This window comes from Sceloporus undulatus, chromosome 2 (assembly GCF_019175285.1).
Source record: "Sceloporus undulatus isolate JIND9_A2432 ecotype Alabama chromosome 2, SceUnd_v1.1, whole genome shotgun sequence".
In the NCBI taxonomy this organism is placed as follows: Eukaryota; Metazoa; Chordata; class Lepidosauria; order Squamata; family Phrynosomatidae; genus Sceloporus; species Sceloporus undulatus.
This window is the reverse complement of record NC_056523.1, coordinates 13,496,426-13,512,885: the sequence shown is the minus strand read 5'-3', so window position 1 is coordinate 13,512,885 and position 16,460 is coordinate 13,496,426. Positions and strand designations below refer to the sequence as shown.

Below are 16,460 nucleotides of genomic sequence, written 5' to 3'. Positions count from 1 at the left end.
CACTTGTTGAACAATAATCGATTATTTTCAAAAGAACCGCCAAAGAACTAGTGTCAGGAAAAAATGGGTTTTTTTTGCGTTTGCCTCACTTTATCACTACATAAATTGATCAAAGTAGGATCGGAACTGGTTTCAAATGGGAACAATGGTCATATAAGCCAATCAGTGATTTGCTTTAAATCGTAGTGGGAATGAGGGCTCATGATATGAACTTGGTGGTCAAGGAGTTCTATAAGATCAGTGTAAGATGAGATGTGAAATAATACAGTATAGTTATCTGGGTTTTCCATTGCCTTCCTCTAAGGCTGAGAGAGTATGACTTGCCCAACCTGGTGGGTTTCCATAGCAGAGAAGGGATTTGCCTTAGGGTCATCATAAGTCAGAAACGACTTGAAAGTATACAACAACAACAAATTTGATAAAAAATTCAAAGATATAGCATGTTAGTCTATAGAATCAGTACTCAGAGAGATCTTGTAGCATTTTTGAGACTAACTTAAAGAAAGAAATTGGTAGCACGAGCTTTTGTATACTTCCTCAGATGCATTATTGATGAAAAATCGTTCTTTTAAATTGTTGGGCATCTACGAAGGGAATTCCGATTATCTGACAGAAAGCGTAAGACAGCTTTTCCGTTCAGCCAAAAGAAAGGGTATACAGGCTCCCCAAGGAATTCAGCTTCTGAGAAAGCGAAGAGCAGCTCTGCTTTCTTTAAGTCAAAGAAGGCTACCTGGCCACCAGTGTAGTTCAGGAATACTCTGATCCTCTTGAGAATTCCTCCCCTACGCAACAGGGTGAAGTCAGGATAGTTGAGAGCCAAGTACCCATGTAGCCACTTCCCTATAACCCAGATCCCCTCTACAGCACCAAACGCAACCGGACCCTTTCTTCTCACAGACTTTCTGGCGACCCCCACAGCCCATTCTTCCTCAGGTCCCACAATGACATCCCAGAAATGTCTGCCCGAAGAAAAACCCTCTGTCCCCAGCACAATGGGAAACTGGTCAAATCTCTCTGGATTCTTGGGCAAATCTTGATCATTCTCTCCCAGCTTCAAGCTTTTGTGATCCTCTGACAGGATGAGGCAGGGATGAGCTGTGACAGGATCGAAAGTCAAATTTGCTGTAAGGGAAGGTGGGAGGGGGAGATAAATAGTATCAGCTCAGCATAATGTCATGTTACATGAATTTCAGTCATAATCTTGTTGACTCTAAATTCTACAGGATTGAGACTTTAGCTTTTGAAAACTGATAAAATATGCTTTTCTAGGGCAATGGAGAATCAGGGAGGCACAAGACCAAATCATGCCACATTTGTTTGCTGTTTTTTTCAGGGAGAAACACAGAATTGTAGAAGAGAGCCATCCAGTCCAAACCCCTGGTACTGCAAGAATTAAGACAATTAGAAATACTGTAGTTTTACATTAAAACCTTTTACTCTGCTTTTCTTTTCCCATCTTTAGTGTCCTGATTTGGGTCAAAAAACTTCTGTCTGGTGGCTGTCAGGATGGTCAGTAAAGTGGACCCTAGGGCTGAACCAGGTCTCTTCACAAGTTCTTGTGTCAAAGCTACCCCAAGACATTTTCCTCTCTGGGCAAAGGAAAAGATGGTGCTCTTTTGTTTTTTGTGGGTTTTTTGGGCTATGTGGCCATGTTCTAGAAAAGTTTATTCCTGACCTTTCACCAGCATCTGTGGCTGGCATCTTTCGCTGAAGATGTCAGCCACAGATGCTGGTGAAAGGTCAGGAACTTTTCTAGAACATGGCCACATAGCGCAAAACACCCACAAAAAACTGTGGATGCCAGCCATGAAAGCCTTCAACGTCACAATGGCACTCTTTCCTCATTCCACAAACAAAACCCAATTGAACTGGCATTTGAATCTTCCTTCAACACAGAAGATGGGACTGCTTCCCTCTAGATGTTGCTTAACTGCAGTTCCCATCAGGCCTAGGCAGCACAGCCAAAGGTGTGGGGAGGTGTAGTCCAACAATATTTGTAGGCCCAAGTACAAGAGGAACATCCAGGAGGTAAGGTGGCATCTGCCATCTTAGGTGATCACCTAAGTTTGGTAGGGTTAGCTCTGCCTCATGGCAGAACATGATAGCTTGGCCACCATTTTGTGACAATGAGGAGCATCGTATAAAGGTATTGCCTAATTGTGGATATTGGAGGGGTTTTCCTGCCATTGACCAACCCAACAGACCTTGCTTTTAAGACCACACAAACATATAGTTATAGATATAATGACTAAGCTATTTGAATTGAAACAAAACAAGCAGAAAACTTTCTGGCAAACCCCAAACTACACTTTTATTTTTGTTCTTTGGTTAGTTGTCTAAATTTACCTTCATGAAGCTTGATTCCATTTATTAGGATATCTGAAGAGTGAGACAAAATGTAATTGTTTTACTATTTTATTCATGTATATACTGTTTTCCAAACTTTTTTTTTCAAAACTGGAGCCATCTAGAATCAACACCAATAACTACAACAAAATACGTAAGCGGATGAGCCCTTCCTTTGCCATCTACATCATCAGAGGGAGAGTGAGGCCTGCCAGCTCCATCAGGTCTGGTCTGAACTAATAAGAAGAGTCCTCCCTCCAGTCCATCTGCCTTGGTCTAAGCCTCAGAGGGAGAGAAGAACTGCTGGACCTGATCCCCTTCCCCACCACCATTCCCTTCTCCTTTTGTGTCCTGTCTTTTTAGATTGTAAGCCTGGGGGCAGGGAACCGTCCAATTGAAAATAATAATTGTAAGCCGCTCTGGGAGCCTTTAGGGCTGAAGGGCAGGGTATAAGTATGATGATGATGATGATGATGATGATGATGATGATGATGATGATGATGATGATGATGATGATAGGAGAATAATTATTGAGAAGAGAAATTATTCACTGGCCCATTCTGATTCACCCATTTTAATCACAATTACATAGAAAGGGTACCACAGAGAAAGAGGATGGATGCCTAAAAGGGACCATGAATGAAGACAGTTGCACTAAAAATGATACCCTGAGCTTATGGTCCATGCAGACACAAAGGTTACATCAGCACTGTAGAAAAAATGCAGTTTGACACCACTTTAGCTGCCATGACTCCATCCCACAAAATCCCGGGATCTATAGTTTTGTGTGGCAACAGCACTCTTTGGCAGAAGGCAAAAGGATCTTGTAAAACTACAAATCCCAGGATTACAGAGGATGGAACTACAGTGCTTAAATTGTGTCAAACAGCATTATTTCTACAGTGTAGATGCACCCATACTCCTTTGGATTGCTTGTTTACTCATTACTTGTTTCTTAAACAATGCAGGGTTTTGAATTACCAAGAGTGACTGAGTGACTAGCAAGAAGAAACAACTGCAATGATTTAAATCCCATTTAGTCCTGACAATAGTAGGTCTCTTGAATCAATTGGATTACTCTCTGTGTTGACCTTGTTGTTTCTTGCCATGCAGTTTTGACTTATGGTGACCATAAGTCAAATCATAGAAGAATCATAGAGTTGGAAGAGACCACAAGGGCCATCTAGTCCAACTCCTGCCATGCAGGACCTCCCAATCAAAGCATTCCGGACAAATGACCATCCAGTTTCTGTTTAAGGAGCTCCAAAGAAGGAGTGCCAACTTCTGCCCACCTAGCAGTTTGAAAGCATGCAAATGCAAGTAGATAAATAGGTATCACTTCGGTGGGAAAGTAAACAGCGTTCTGTGCAGTCATGCTGACCACAAGTTGGCTCTTTGGCTTAGTAATGGATGTAAGACCGTCCTCTACAGTTGGGCAACCTTGTCAAGGGGAAATACCTTTACCTTTTAATATTCAACCATAACCCTGCTTTTCTTCCTTAACTTTCACCAGTAGTTGATGTACCATTCATCTGTCAGCTTTCCATTCGACAATCAATGGGTCACATCCACTACAAAATCCTAACAGCTATGCCTCCTTACCTTTCAATTGCTTTCCGATGCCCTTCAGTAAGGAATTATCATCCCAGTAGGTCCAGATTAGCCACTTCAAAATGGAAGGAAAAGGCACAGGCTTTTCAAATTTCTCCTTCATTTCAGACCTTGTTGAGAGAGCAAATAATGATTAAATTCAGACTTCTGGAGCTGGAACAGGTGCAGAATTCAGAATTTCAGAAATGAGAAGGAGAAAAGACTTGAAAGAAGAGAAAAAAGAAAAAGCCAGGTTGGAAAAGGCTTATCTTAGTCCAGCATTTTCCCCCTTCAGTGAGCATCCAGTAATTATGAAAAGCCCATAGAAGAGGTGAGTTAAACTTCTACTTCTGTTTCTTGGCTACAGATAACAAATTAAGGCTAGTGTGCCTCTGTTTATGTGCTTTCGTGTCAACCTTGGCCCTATTCCCATGGTGAAAATAATCCAGGATGAATTGGAGTTGAATTTTTGTTGTCCCCTCTCCCCACAATGCACCTGATTCAGGTTTCTAGGGGGGGGGAGCTACCAAAAAACCCACTTAACCCAGAATATTTGATACCAGGTCTTTCCCCAAGTTTTTTTTTAAAGATTCAGAGCATTGGCAGTATTTCTCCTTGCCTCTTTGCATGCTGTTGTAGTGCTTCCATTCTCCTTCCTAAGGATCCAATTGTAAAAGTGTGCCTTTTGCCAAACAGATTTTTACAGCATGACAAAAGACACACTTTAACAACAGTCTCCCTCAGGAAGGGAATGGAAGTGCTTCAATGGCAGGGGGAGAGGTGTAGAGAAAGCCACTACTCTCCCTCTCTGTCTCAGCTTTCTTTAGTCATGCGATAAGAATCTACAAGTGCCAGAAGCGATGCCAACTTATGTGGTATTAGTTTTTTGTGGGTTTTTCGGGCTATGTGGCCAAAGAGTTTATTCCTGACGTTTCATCATTCTCTGAAGATGCCAGCTACAGATGCTGGCAAACCATCAGGAATAAACTCTTCTAGAACATGGCCACATATCTCGAAAAACCCACAAAAAACTATGGATGCCAGCCATGAAAGCCTTTGACTTCATGTGGTATTGTTTTGCTTGGTGATATTGGGATTTAATAGACTCACAGGAAAGGACAAATAGCCACTATAGGAGAACACAAACACAATTGTGACTGTGGTAGGTGAGGAGGGGGAATTTAATTCTTTCCTCTTGCTACAGTTCTGAGGAATGTCTTTCTAGTGCTCGTGCGCCCTCCCCTCCAAAATGCTGCTCTTCTCTTAGGAAAGAAGGTCCTATCATCACCTTTAGAGTTTTCCTCACAATCCAAACACCAGTGTTTGCCTTGCAGAGAGAGAGAAGGAGAAGTGAAAAATGGAAATGTTCTTGGAAGGCCTCTCTGATATCCATGAAGGGAAGGAGCAGTGTCATTATGGGTGGGGCAAAATAAGAGCACTGCTCCCCCAAATAATAATTCTTTTAATTATTTTTAAAAGTTGCTTAGTATTTTTTACTGTTTTAATATATGACTGTTTAATACTTCCATTTAACCTTTGTAATGTGTTTAACCTATAATGTTTTAAAGTGCTAGGCGCCTTGAGTCGCATTATTGGGAGAAAGGTGGGATATAAATGAAAACAACAACAGCAATAGATGTTGTTGTCGTACAGGAATGAAAGCCCGAGAGCTGTGCATTGGCTACACAATGCCATTGCAGCATATAGGGAGTTATTGGTAACAAGCGGGCTTCACTCACCTTTGCAAGATGCTTTTCATATCCTGGAAGAAGAAAAGAGAAAGAAGGACATCAGTGTCCACTATGGGCTACATGCTGAGCACCCCGAAACATTGGAGGGTGGTAGCCTCTGGTTTATTGGGGCCAACCTGGCAGCAACCTGCCTTGTATGCATGATTCGAGATTTATACAGGTATCAGACAGTGGCAATGGCAATGGCAACAGCAAAGTCCCTCTGAACAAAACCTGCCAAGAAAATCCTGTAATAGGTTTGAAGGCTCCCAACACACACACATATCATTCAAGTTCAGAATTCTTTGCCCTGGCTCATAATGCTCCTCCGGTTAAAGGTAGGCTTTTTGACCCAACTGTTCTTCTCAGATTGTAATCCAAATCAGAGAATTATTCCAATTTCTTTTCTACCCCACCTGACTCCAAAACTTTACTATCACCAGCCTGGTTTCCCATTTCCTCTTTTCCTTTCCCACCTACCGGCTGTGATGCTGGAAGCAAGCACAAATTATCCACATGTAGTAAAGAAGGGAGGAAGCAAAGAGGAACTTGGTGGACACTCAGCCAAACATCATCACAGTAGGAAGAGATGAATCTGCTGCTGTGGAAGTAGCCATCACAGCAATTATGGTAAATAATGAACTTTGGAAGGACAGCTGGCCTGGGGCAGAGTGATAAAAGTGCATCTCACCAACTCAGTTTGAGCATGGGACTATGGCTCTGAGACTAAGGCCTCATTCCCACTTACAGATAAATCAGTGTGCTATCCGAATTGATGTATCAATTCAACAGCGGAGCGTGGTTCCCGCTACATTTGCCCCGCTTGCTCACATTTGCACAGAACTGATTTATCAAAAAAGATGTGGAAAACATAAGTATCAAAAAGATGTGGGTTAAATGGGTCTAGCGCATGGCTCCCTTGGAATTGCTTGAGCGATTTGGTTTAAGTGGGAACCAGGGTTGTTTGAACCAGTTCAAACCGATTTGCAATTCGGTTTAAAAGGTAGTGGGAATCTGGCCTAGGGCTCAACCATGAAAACCCACTGGGTTATCTTGGGCAAGTCACACTCTCTCAGCCTCAGAGGAAAGCAAAAGCAAACCCCCTCTGAACAAATCTTACCAAGAAAATCCCATATAAGTGGGAAACAATTTGAAGACACACAAGAACAACCCAACTCAAAGTGCATATACCCTGAAACATTAAAGGACCTATCAAAGGTTCTGAACCAATTTAGGGGGATAAGATTTAGTTAGTATCTTTCCTCTAAAACTCAGATGGGTCTAAAACCCTGCCCACCCCAAACATGGGGACCCAGTCCATTTCTTCACTCTAAAACAAGAAGCAGTTTGATTCTCCACCACACCAGGTGTGAATGAACCACGCTAGAAATAAATCCCAGAATTTGAAAACTACCTCAGGACAACAGTGCAAACTTGCATCAAGTTACTTTCAGTGGAAATGGAGGAAATGGCAGATTCACTGCCTCACCAACATGGAATCAACCAGCGACTGTTGCCAAAGAATTACCCTCCACAAGGCAAACTTTGTACTCTTGGGATCTACTCTTTACATCTACATGCGGACATCATGCCACTCAATGTAGCATATAAATAAAAAAAAATGTTCATTTAGTGTGTGTGTTTTCATTCATACTTTCATACCTTTTCCTATTTTAACATTTTATAAGGAAATAACATGCATTGTTCAGGTTAGAACAGTTTTTGGTGGAAGTGTAGAAAAGTAAAGAAATACTGGCTTAAAACTAAGCAAAGAATTTTAAAAAGAACATCACAATTAGAAAAATTAACTAACAACAAACAAAAGCCTTTATAAGACAAGTGGAAAATATTTATATAATTTATTAAAAATTTAAAAGGAGATATTATTGGCGATGTTACTGGATTTGATAGGTAAGTGGACTTATTATTAGTGTTATCAATATTTGTATTACAGAGTTAATAAAGAAATGTGGGATAGTATTATGGTAAATCTCAATTCGATCCATTGGGAGAGACGGGAAAATAGAAATAAACATTATTATTATTATTATTATTATTATTATTATTATTAAATATTAGTGTTAAAAAAGGAAAATAGAAGATTAACAGAGTAGAAGCAAAGATTTGTATTATTTAGGAATCCATTAAAATAGGCAGCAAGTTTTTTTTTCCTTTTTGATGTTTTTGTTATATGTTTTAGGGGAGGAGAGGATGCAAGAATAATCCAGTTTGAGACTGTTTTAACTGCCCTGGCTCAATGCTAGGGAATTCTGAAACTCTAGTTTTGGGAGACATTTAGCTTTTTCTGTCAGAGAACTCTAGGGCCACAATAAACCACAAGTCCCAAGATTCCCTGTCACTGAGCCAAGACAGTTAAAGCGCTCTCAAATTGGATTTTTCATGTAGTGTGTTTTGGACCTATGTTTATGTGTCAGTTTGTTTTAGTGATTTTGGTTATTGTGTGTGTTGGGTATGTGTAAGCTTGTGTGTTCGATTTTGGTATTAATAAAATTTATTAAAAAATTAAAATTAAATCATAACAGTCTGTTTGAGTAAATTCAATATTTAACTCAACATTAAAAATTTTGGGAAGGAGAGGAGGAGGGGGATCAAGGCCTCCAAGCTTTGTGACCCCCTTGAGCAATTCTTTGTCCCCTCCACCTGGGGGTCCCAACCCACCATTTGAGAACCACTGACCTTAAGACTTTTCCATCTCATTCAGAGGAAGGTGTGGAGTTGGCCTTACCTCCAAGAGTCCACTTGCTGGCTGCTGGCACCTCTCTTCCATCTCCTGGATGAGAGCCTTCAGGGAGGAGAGTTCCCTGGACATCCTGGCCAGATGTTCTTCCCTTTTCTGTTCAATCTCCTCTTTCACCTTTTCCAGCCCAAATAGGACAACTTTCTCCTGTTCTTCCAGAAGTTGGTGCAACCGTTGGTACTTAGCCTCCAATGTTTGTTTCACTTCTTCTGCTTGTTCCTGGAACAGGCAAACAGAGGGAAGGGAATAGTAGACTACAGTCAGGCCAATAGGGCTTGTTTAAGAGGAGCAAGGGTCTCTGATTATTTTAATAATATGATTATTTTAATGGATGATTTTCATTCTTAATGGGTTTAATTTATGTTTTAGGGGAGGGAGGGAATTAATTGGGATATTATATATATTGTGTATTGCATGTCTTGCATGGATTTTTAACTGTAAGCTGTCTCGATTGTCTTTTGACGGAGAGGCGGGGTGAAAATAAAACGTTTATTATTATTTTATTCATTATAAAGTGCCCTAGCATCGAATCCACTCTCCTTGCTGGGATATCCTCTCCTCTTTTTCAGAGGTACCCAGGCTGGCAGGGTGGGATCTGAGACAGACAATGAACGACTGCCCCACCGGGTATCCCCCCCCAACCTGAGCTTTCACCCAATGCAGTCCTCACTCCTCGCACCCCCCTAATGATGCCCCCGTTAAAGGCAATAGCTGACTCTTACCCAAATAAGTAATTTTGGGGTTCTGAGCCTTGCTGCTTCATGGTTTGGCAGAGTGTCAGGTTTGGTATGGTTTGGCAGAGTGTCAGACTGCATCTTGCTTTAATGATGGAGCTAAGAAATGGGTTGTTATCTCAGAGTAGGGGTGAGGGATCTAACCTGCCGGCCACTGTACCCTGCCATGATTCCATCCTATGGAATTCTGGGATTTGTAGTTTTGAGAGGCCCCACAACTAGGATGGTGCGGGGAGTGAGGACTGCATTGGGTGAAAGCTCAGAGTTGGCAAGGAATACCCAATGGGGCAGTCATTCATTGTCCATTTAAAACTGTGCCCCACCAACTCAGGTGCCTCAGCAGCTGGAGATTTGCAGTGTTGTGAAGCCGCTGCACTCTTTAGCAGAGAAGGCTAAAGACCTTGTAAAATTACAAATCCCAGGTGTTATTTCTACAATGGTGCATCTCTGGCCTATTTCCTCATTCTATTTAGTTATATTCAGTTATTCTATTCAAACTTAAACAGATGTCCCATTGAATTAAATGAGTCTTACTTTTTTGTAAGCATGCACTGGATAGCTGCCTATGCTGAACAGGTGAAGGTGAAAAGTCTCTCTCTCTCTCTCAGAAAGAAACAAATATACAAGGGGAGCAGGATCCCTATAACTTTAATGATTGTATAGAAGGGGACATTTTAGTAGATTTGCCTTGTATTGTAAGCCACACCTGCTGAGAAGTCATCTGAATACAAATACATACGTAGAAGAGCCTTGTCCTCTTTAACATGTGGTCACCTCAGTAAGAGACATATTGATGGACGATATATATAGTACTAACTTATATTGCTCAGGAAGAAAAATCCCACTGAGTTTAGCATGCTTAATCCAATGTCAGCTGGAACTGGGTTACAGCCTGATTCACAGTATCCTGGGCAAGCTAGTCAGGCGCAAGCATCATTACTTTTCTTTCTTTTTAATGGATTTTACTGATAATCTTTTCGGGGTTTCCCCCCCTCTCTATTAATTGCTCTTGCAATTGTCAGCCTCTGGGTTCCACCCACTCCTTGGAGATTATTGCACCTAAAATAATGTAACTTATTCTTGACAGGATACAGTCGCATTTCAGGATATAAACTGGTATTATCGCATGTAATATCACCACCTCTGCCACTGAGACACTATAACCCAGTCCAGGCTGCGCATAGCTGGTCAGTTTTCTAAAACAGGAGCTTGCCGTTTTGGAAAACCGGCCGGCTAAAAACGGCTGGGACATGGACTGCTGCTGAGTTACTATCCTTTGGCAGTGGCAGTAGCGGTGGCAATTTTATATGTGAAAATACTGGTTTATATCCTGAAACGTGACTGTATCCCATCAGGATTGTCGCATTATTTTAAGCGGCATAATCTCCTTAGATGCCCGCATCTCTGTCCCACCAGATCCTGATGTCCCTTTCATACTAGATGTTTATAGCATTGATTCTGTTTTAACTACCATGACAACATCCTATAGACCTCTGGGATTTTCAGGGTTTTTTGTTTTGTTTTGTTTTGTTTTGTTTGCAGGGGGAGGATTAGCATTTAAAGTGGAATCACAGCACTATAACTGTGCCCTTGGAAAGAGCCCATTCCCAGTAAGAGTAAGACTCACAAGCAGATGTTGGCTTTCTTTAAGGGCATCTGCTTTGGATGACAGAATTTTCTCTTCCACTTCCCTGAGATTATGTAAACAGGTATGGATCTGATCCTGTAGAGAAAGATAAAAAATTATGTTAAATATGATTTATTATGAGAGATTTACCAAAGATATACATGCAGCACTTTCTAACAAGGAGCCAATGGGCCCAGTGCTATTCAACATCTTTATCAATGACTTGGATGAAGAAATAGAAAGCATGCATATGAAATTTGCAGGTGACACCAAATTAGGAGGAGTAACTAATACTCCAGAGCACAGGATCAAAATTCAAAATGGCCTTAATAGATTAGAAAACCGGGCCAAAACTAACAAAATGAACTACAACAGGGAGAAATGTAAGATACTGCACTTAGGTTGAAGAAATGAAAGGCATAGATACAGGATGGGGAACACCTGGCTTAAAGAGACTACATATAAAAAGAATCTAGGAGTCCTAGTAGAACACAAGTTGAAAATGAGTCAAAAGTGTGATGCGCAGCTAAAAAGGCCAATGCAGTTTTAGGTTGCATCAATAGAGGTATAGTGTCTAGATCAAGGGAAGTAAAAGTGCCAGTCTATTCTGCTTTGGTCAGTCCCTACCTGGAATACTGTGTCCAGTTCTGGGCACCACAATTCAAAAGGGATGTGGAGAAACTGGAACGTGTCCAAAGGAGGGCGACTAAAATGGTGAAGGGTCTTGAAACCATGCCCTATGAGGAAAGACTGGGGATGTTTAGCCTGGAAAAGAGACAGTTAAGGGGTGATATGATAGCCCTATTTAAGTATTTGAAGAGGTGTCACATTGCGGATGTAGCAAGCTTGTTTTCTGCTACTCCATAAACTAGAACATGGAACAATGGATGCAAGCTACAGGAAAAGAAATCTCAAGAAGTTGTGGTTGCTGTCCTCAGATCAGAGGGTGTGGAAGGGTATTCATGTAGGTGGGCATCTCCTCCTTCTGGACATGTGGGTATTTATTTTATTTATTTGCTTTATTTTTATGCTGCCTTTCCCCCAGTCTGGGTACTGGGAGATTCAGTGCAGGAAATGAACTTTAAATTCCAGGAGTACTTACTATCAGCTGTTATGCCTGATGAACTCCTAGAACTGAAGGACCTAAAGATGGTAGTGCATGTTCTGGTAACCTCAAGGCTGGAACTTTGTAATGCACTGTACATTGGGCTATCTCTGTACCAAGCTTGTAAACTTCAGCTAGTTCAAAACACGGCAGCCAGATTTATTGCTGGGACATTACACATTACACCAATATTAAAGGAACTCCATTGGTTGCAAATTAGTTTTTCAACAAGGTACAAAGTGTACATTATTACCTTTAAAGCCCCACATGGTTTGGGCCTCCACCCATGTAATCCTCTTTGTATGCTCAAGTCCTCTGGGAACTAGTCCTCACCCTGGACTAGGTTGGCAACTGTCAGCCAGAGGACTTTGGCACTGTACACACTGGCCATTAAGTCCAATACAGGAGCTGAGTCAGGGCACTGCATCCTCACAATGCACACCCGACTCCGCCACCCAGGGTGCCTGATGCAGCATGGTGAAGCAAGGCTGGATTGGGGCCACGACATGAGGTTGCCACGGACCCAATCTGGCACAAAAAGGGGCATATGCAGGCTGCTGCTAAGGGGTGGTCTGTAGAGCCTCTTTTTCTACGGCCTTTCCTAGATTGTGGAATGACCTGCCAGAAGAGATTTGACAGCTGAATACACTGTATGAGTTTAAAAGAGCAGTAAAGACGAGTCTCTTCTGGCAGGCTTATCCCAGATGATATTTAAATTGTGAATTTTAAATATGGATTGTTTTAATATGTATACATCTCATTTGTCATTTTAAGTTGATGTTTTAACTGATGTTGTTTGTTAATTGTTGTTGTCCCTTGCCTTGATCCATGGCAGTGAAATGCCTAGGGTTGATGTCACCCAGTACAGTAACTCATGGTGTCACCCCCCATTGCCCTCCTCCCATTTCACACCACACAGAATCCTTAGCAATGTTTTTTGCACTAACTCATAAATCTTAATTCTCATATAGCATTGAGTGTAATGATAATAGCTGTGACATAAAACAACTAGCGGCAGCCCAATACAGACCGGTCCTGGTGACGTGCTAGGGTTGCCTCAGGGCGCCTCTTATAGACGCCCCTTAACCCTAGCACATCGCCAGGGCGTAACAATGGTAGCACCTGTACCCATGGGCGCACCATTGTGACATCCCGGACACATATCATCCAGACATTGCAATGCCATTGTGACGTCACACACCCCCCACACACACACACTTCTTGGGGTTTTTTGCTCTGCAGGGAAGCCACACAGTTTGGTGGCTGTGGCTTTCTGGCAAAGCAAAGCCAGGTGCTGGGAGACCGTCCTTTTTGGATGGTCTGTCCCACGCCAAAATTAAAATTATACCTTCAAATTACAGTATCATATGCACAACATTAATGTATTTACAAATGCATAGTGAAGATTTGGTTAAAATGGGATGTTTTTAATGAAAATTTTAAAAGTTTAAAAAAATTAAATTTTAGAAAATGTTTTTTTATTTTAAATTTTGACATCTGAATTTTAAAAAAATTATTTGGAAGCTTGCAACATGTATGATTTGCATTTTGGTTGGTCCAATAAAGGTATCATTGTTTTGTGGCTTTTATATGACACTGCACTCTGCTATATGGTCAACATAGCTACTCCTGGATATGTTTTAAGCCAAAGGGCAAGGGACAGGAACCTCTGAGTTACAAAGCAGCCCTTGTTAGGTCATCAGTCACAAAGTAATTGACAGAGCACTCTTTTGACTTGTTTTTTTTAAAAATGGTTTAGAAAAACAATTTCCATCCCAAAGAAATAATTTAAGATGGAAGAAACACATGGGGGACAGGAGGAATCTACTCAAAAGTGGTGTTTTTCAGTTTGTAGCAACGTAATTGTGGCAGTCAAATTGAAATCATCATGTATCATTCATTGTATAGTGTGAGAGGGCAAAACTTTGTCCTTCGGGGTTTTTTAACGGACTTCAGCTCCCCAAATCCCAGAGCACTGGCTAAATTGGCTGGGACTCCTTGGAACTGAACTCCAAAACGCTAAGGACCATATGTTTTAAAAACACAGCCAGAGACATGCACAGTCCAATTGTTTGGTAAGGAAGAAACTTTTTCCTTTGCTGTACCCAGTAAAGTCAACACATCTAGGACTGACATCTTGCCCTGACAACACTGTAATAACCGTCAGGAAATGCTAGGTTTGCAGTTCAGCTGTTTGTAGAAACAACTTCCTCTTCCCTTTCCAAATGTACAGAAATCTTGGAACTAACCACGAAAACACTGGGGGCTTGGGCTTGGGTGTATGAGTCACTGGGTGGTAAGCAAAAGAAATCAGAAAAGGCAAGACTTTCTGTTGTTTGTAATGGCTTGCATTTAGAAATTCTTTTGTTTTTCTGTCTACAACTTTTAAAAAAGATTGTGTTGCTGATATAAATACAGTGCTTTGTGTGTCCGAGTATGACTGGCCAGGGAAATCCTCTAGGTTAGTGATGGCGAAGCTTTTAGAGACTGAGTGCCCAAATTTAAAAGTGTTGTTGTTGTTGTTGTTCATCATCATCATCATCATCATCATCATCTTTATACTCACCTTTCCCTCAAAACAATGACACAAGGCAGCTTACAAATTAAAATTAGTACAATGTACAAAACATACAAATAAAATCAACATTAAAATAGAATTAAAGTAATGTTAGGAGCCAGTGTGATTTTAGTGGTTTGAGTGTGGACTAGCACTCTGAAGAAGACCAGGTTCAGATCCTCACACAAGTTTAAAAACCCACTCGGCAAGCTTGGGCAAGACACATTCTCTCAGCTTCAGAGGTTGGCAATGGCAAATTGAAGAAATGTGCCTAGAAAACCCTACAATAGGTTTGCCTTCAGGTTATCGTGAGTCAAAAATGACCCAGAGTCACACAACAACAAAATTAATAATATTTGGACACACTCCAGTTTCTCAATGTCCTTTTTGAATTGTGGTGCCCAGAACTGGACACAATATTCCAGATGAAGCCTGGCCAAGGCAGAATAGAGTGGCACTATTACTTCCCTTGAACTAGACACCATACTTCTATTGATGCAGCCTAAAATTGTATTGGCCTTTTTAGCTGCTGCATCACACTGTTAACTCATGTTCAGCTTGTGGTCTACTTGGACTCCTAGATCTCTTTCACATGTAGTCTCATTAAAGGGATCTAGGAGTCCAAGTAGATCACAAGATGTGGTTCCATAGTGTGAATAACAAACCCAGAATGTGTGAGTGAAATTATTTGCATCATTTTAGTAAAAAAGAAAAGAAAAGAAACTGATGTGTGAATGAGGCCCTACTCTCCCTAGAGTTCCAGAGCTTATGGGTAGCCATAGAAGAGGCCTTGCTTTTTGTCCCCACTAGCCATACTTGAGAAGATAGCAACAGGTATGAATTCTGCATCCACAGATTCAACCATCAATGGCTTGAAAGTATTCACACACACACACCCCCCAAAAAACCCCACCAAATCCAAAAAGCAAACCTTGATTTTGCCATTTTATATATGGGATTCTATTTTATTATGCCACTGTATATAATGGGACTTAAGTATCCATCAGTTTTATTACATGGGGTGGGTGGGTCCTGGATCCAATCTCCAGCAGATACCAGGAGGCCACTGTAGTTTGTTAAAAGATTAACAACAATAACAAAATTTAGTAAACAGTTATTTAGAGCTAGGAACTGGTGTAATAGGAAAATAAGCTTACCCAGATTTGAGAAACTGAAATAAAACTGGCAAACGTACAGGGAATCTTTCCAAGAAGAAGCCACAGCTAAGACAAATTCCCTCTCCGCATGCTTAGTTATCCCCTGCCTACCTTGTACTCCTGCTCAGCCTCCTCCACAGAAATCACCTCATGATCTCTGTGTTCTTGGGATTTGTTGCACAGCTCACAGATGGGGATTACGTCGTTTCTACAGAAGAGTCTTAGGGGCTCCTGGTGCTTCTCACAGATAGTCTCTGGATCTTCTGTGCCCTTTCCCTCTTCTTGACTATGGCATTTCTCAGCGGCCAGTATTTCTACAACATTGGCCAGCGGCCGATTGGGGATGAGGTTCCTTTGCTGCCCTCTTTTTCTGCACTGAGGGCAGAGACCTTCTGTAGCCAACTCCCCCCAGTACTGGGTCAGGCAGACTCGGCAAAAATTGTGCCCACACTCCGCGATGGTCACTGGATCCTTGAAAAACTCCAGGCAGATGGAGCAAGTGACCTCTTCAGAAAGCTCCTGGAAGGAGCTTCCAGCTGCCATGGCTCCCTGCTGCTGTCTCAAGCAAACAGCTGACTATTTCAGTTTCACATTTCATGATTTTTCTTCTCCTGTCAACAACTGGGCATTTCCCTTCTTGGCAATCACTTCCAGAGGTTGGGCTTTTGAAAGTGATGCAATGTTGACCCTTGTTGTTTCACTTTAAAGCCAGGTTCTGTGAGAGATGTAAAATTATCTAGGAAATAACCTTTCCTGTACATGTCTGCCCTTCTCACAGAGACAACCTGGCTTTCAAGACTCATAGGAAGACTTGCACAAAGGTGGTATGGGTACTGCAACTGTTGGCACCTCTGCA

The 16,460-nt window shown here is 41.5% G+C and overlaps 1 protein-coding gene across 2 annotated transcripts; it reads right to left on the bottom strand.

Annotated features, from left to right (window-relative positions):
* Positions 1 to 454: 454 nt before the first annotated feature.
* On the bottom strand, positions 455 to 16,253 carry LOC121921954 (E3 ubiquitin-protein ligase TRIM11-like). 2 transcript variants are annotated; one of them, XM_042450733.1, is made up of 7 exons: positions 15,716 to 16,250; positions 10,786 to 10,881; positions 8,413 to 8,643; positions 5,676 to 5,698; positions 3,949 to 4,067; positions 2,347 to 2,379; positions 455 to 1,122 (listed from the first exon to the last, which is right to left on the bottom strand). In XM_042450733.1, exons 1-7 carry the CDS (start codon positions 16,145 to 16,147, stop codon positions 569 to 571), a joined length of 1,488 nt encoding a protein of 495 aa, XP_042306667.1. In that variant the 5' UTR covers positions 16,148 to 16,250; the 3' UTR covers positions 455 to 568. The 2 variants fall into 2 exon arrangements, with proteins under 2 accessions (XP_042306667.1, XP_042306668.1); XM_042450734.1 differs by lacking the exon at positions 2,347 to 2,379 and having other exon boundaries at positions 15,716 to 16,253.
* Positions 16,254 to 16,460: the final 207 nt, after the last annotated feature.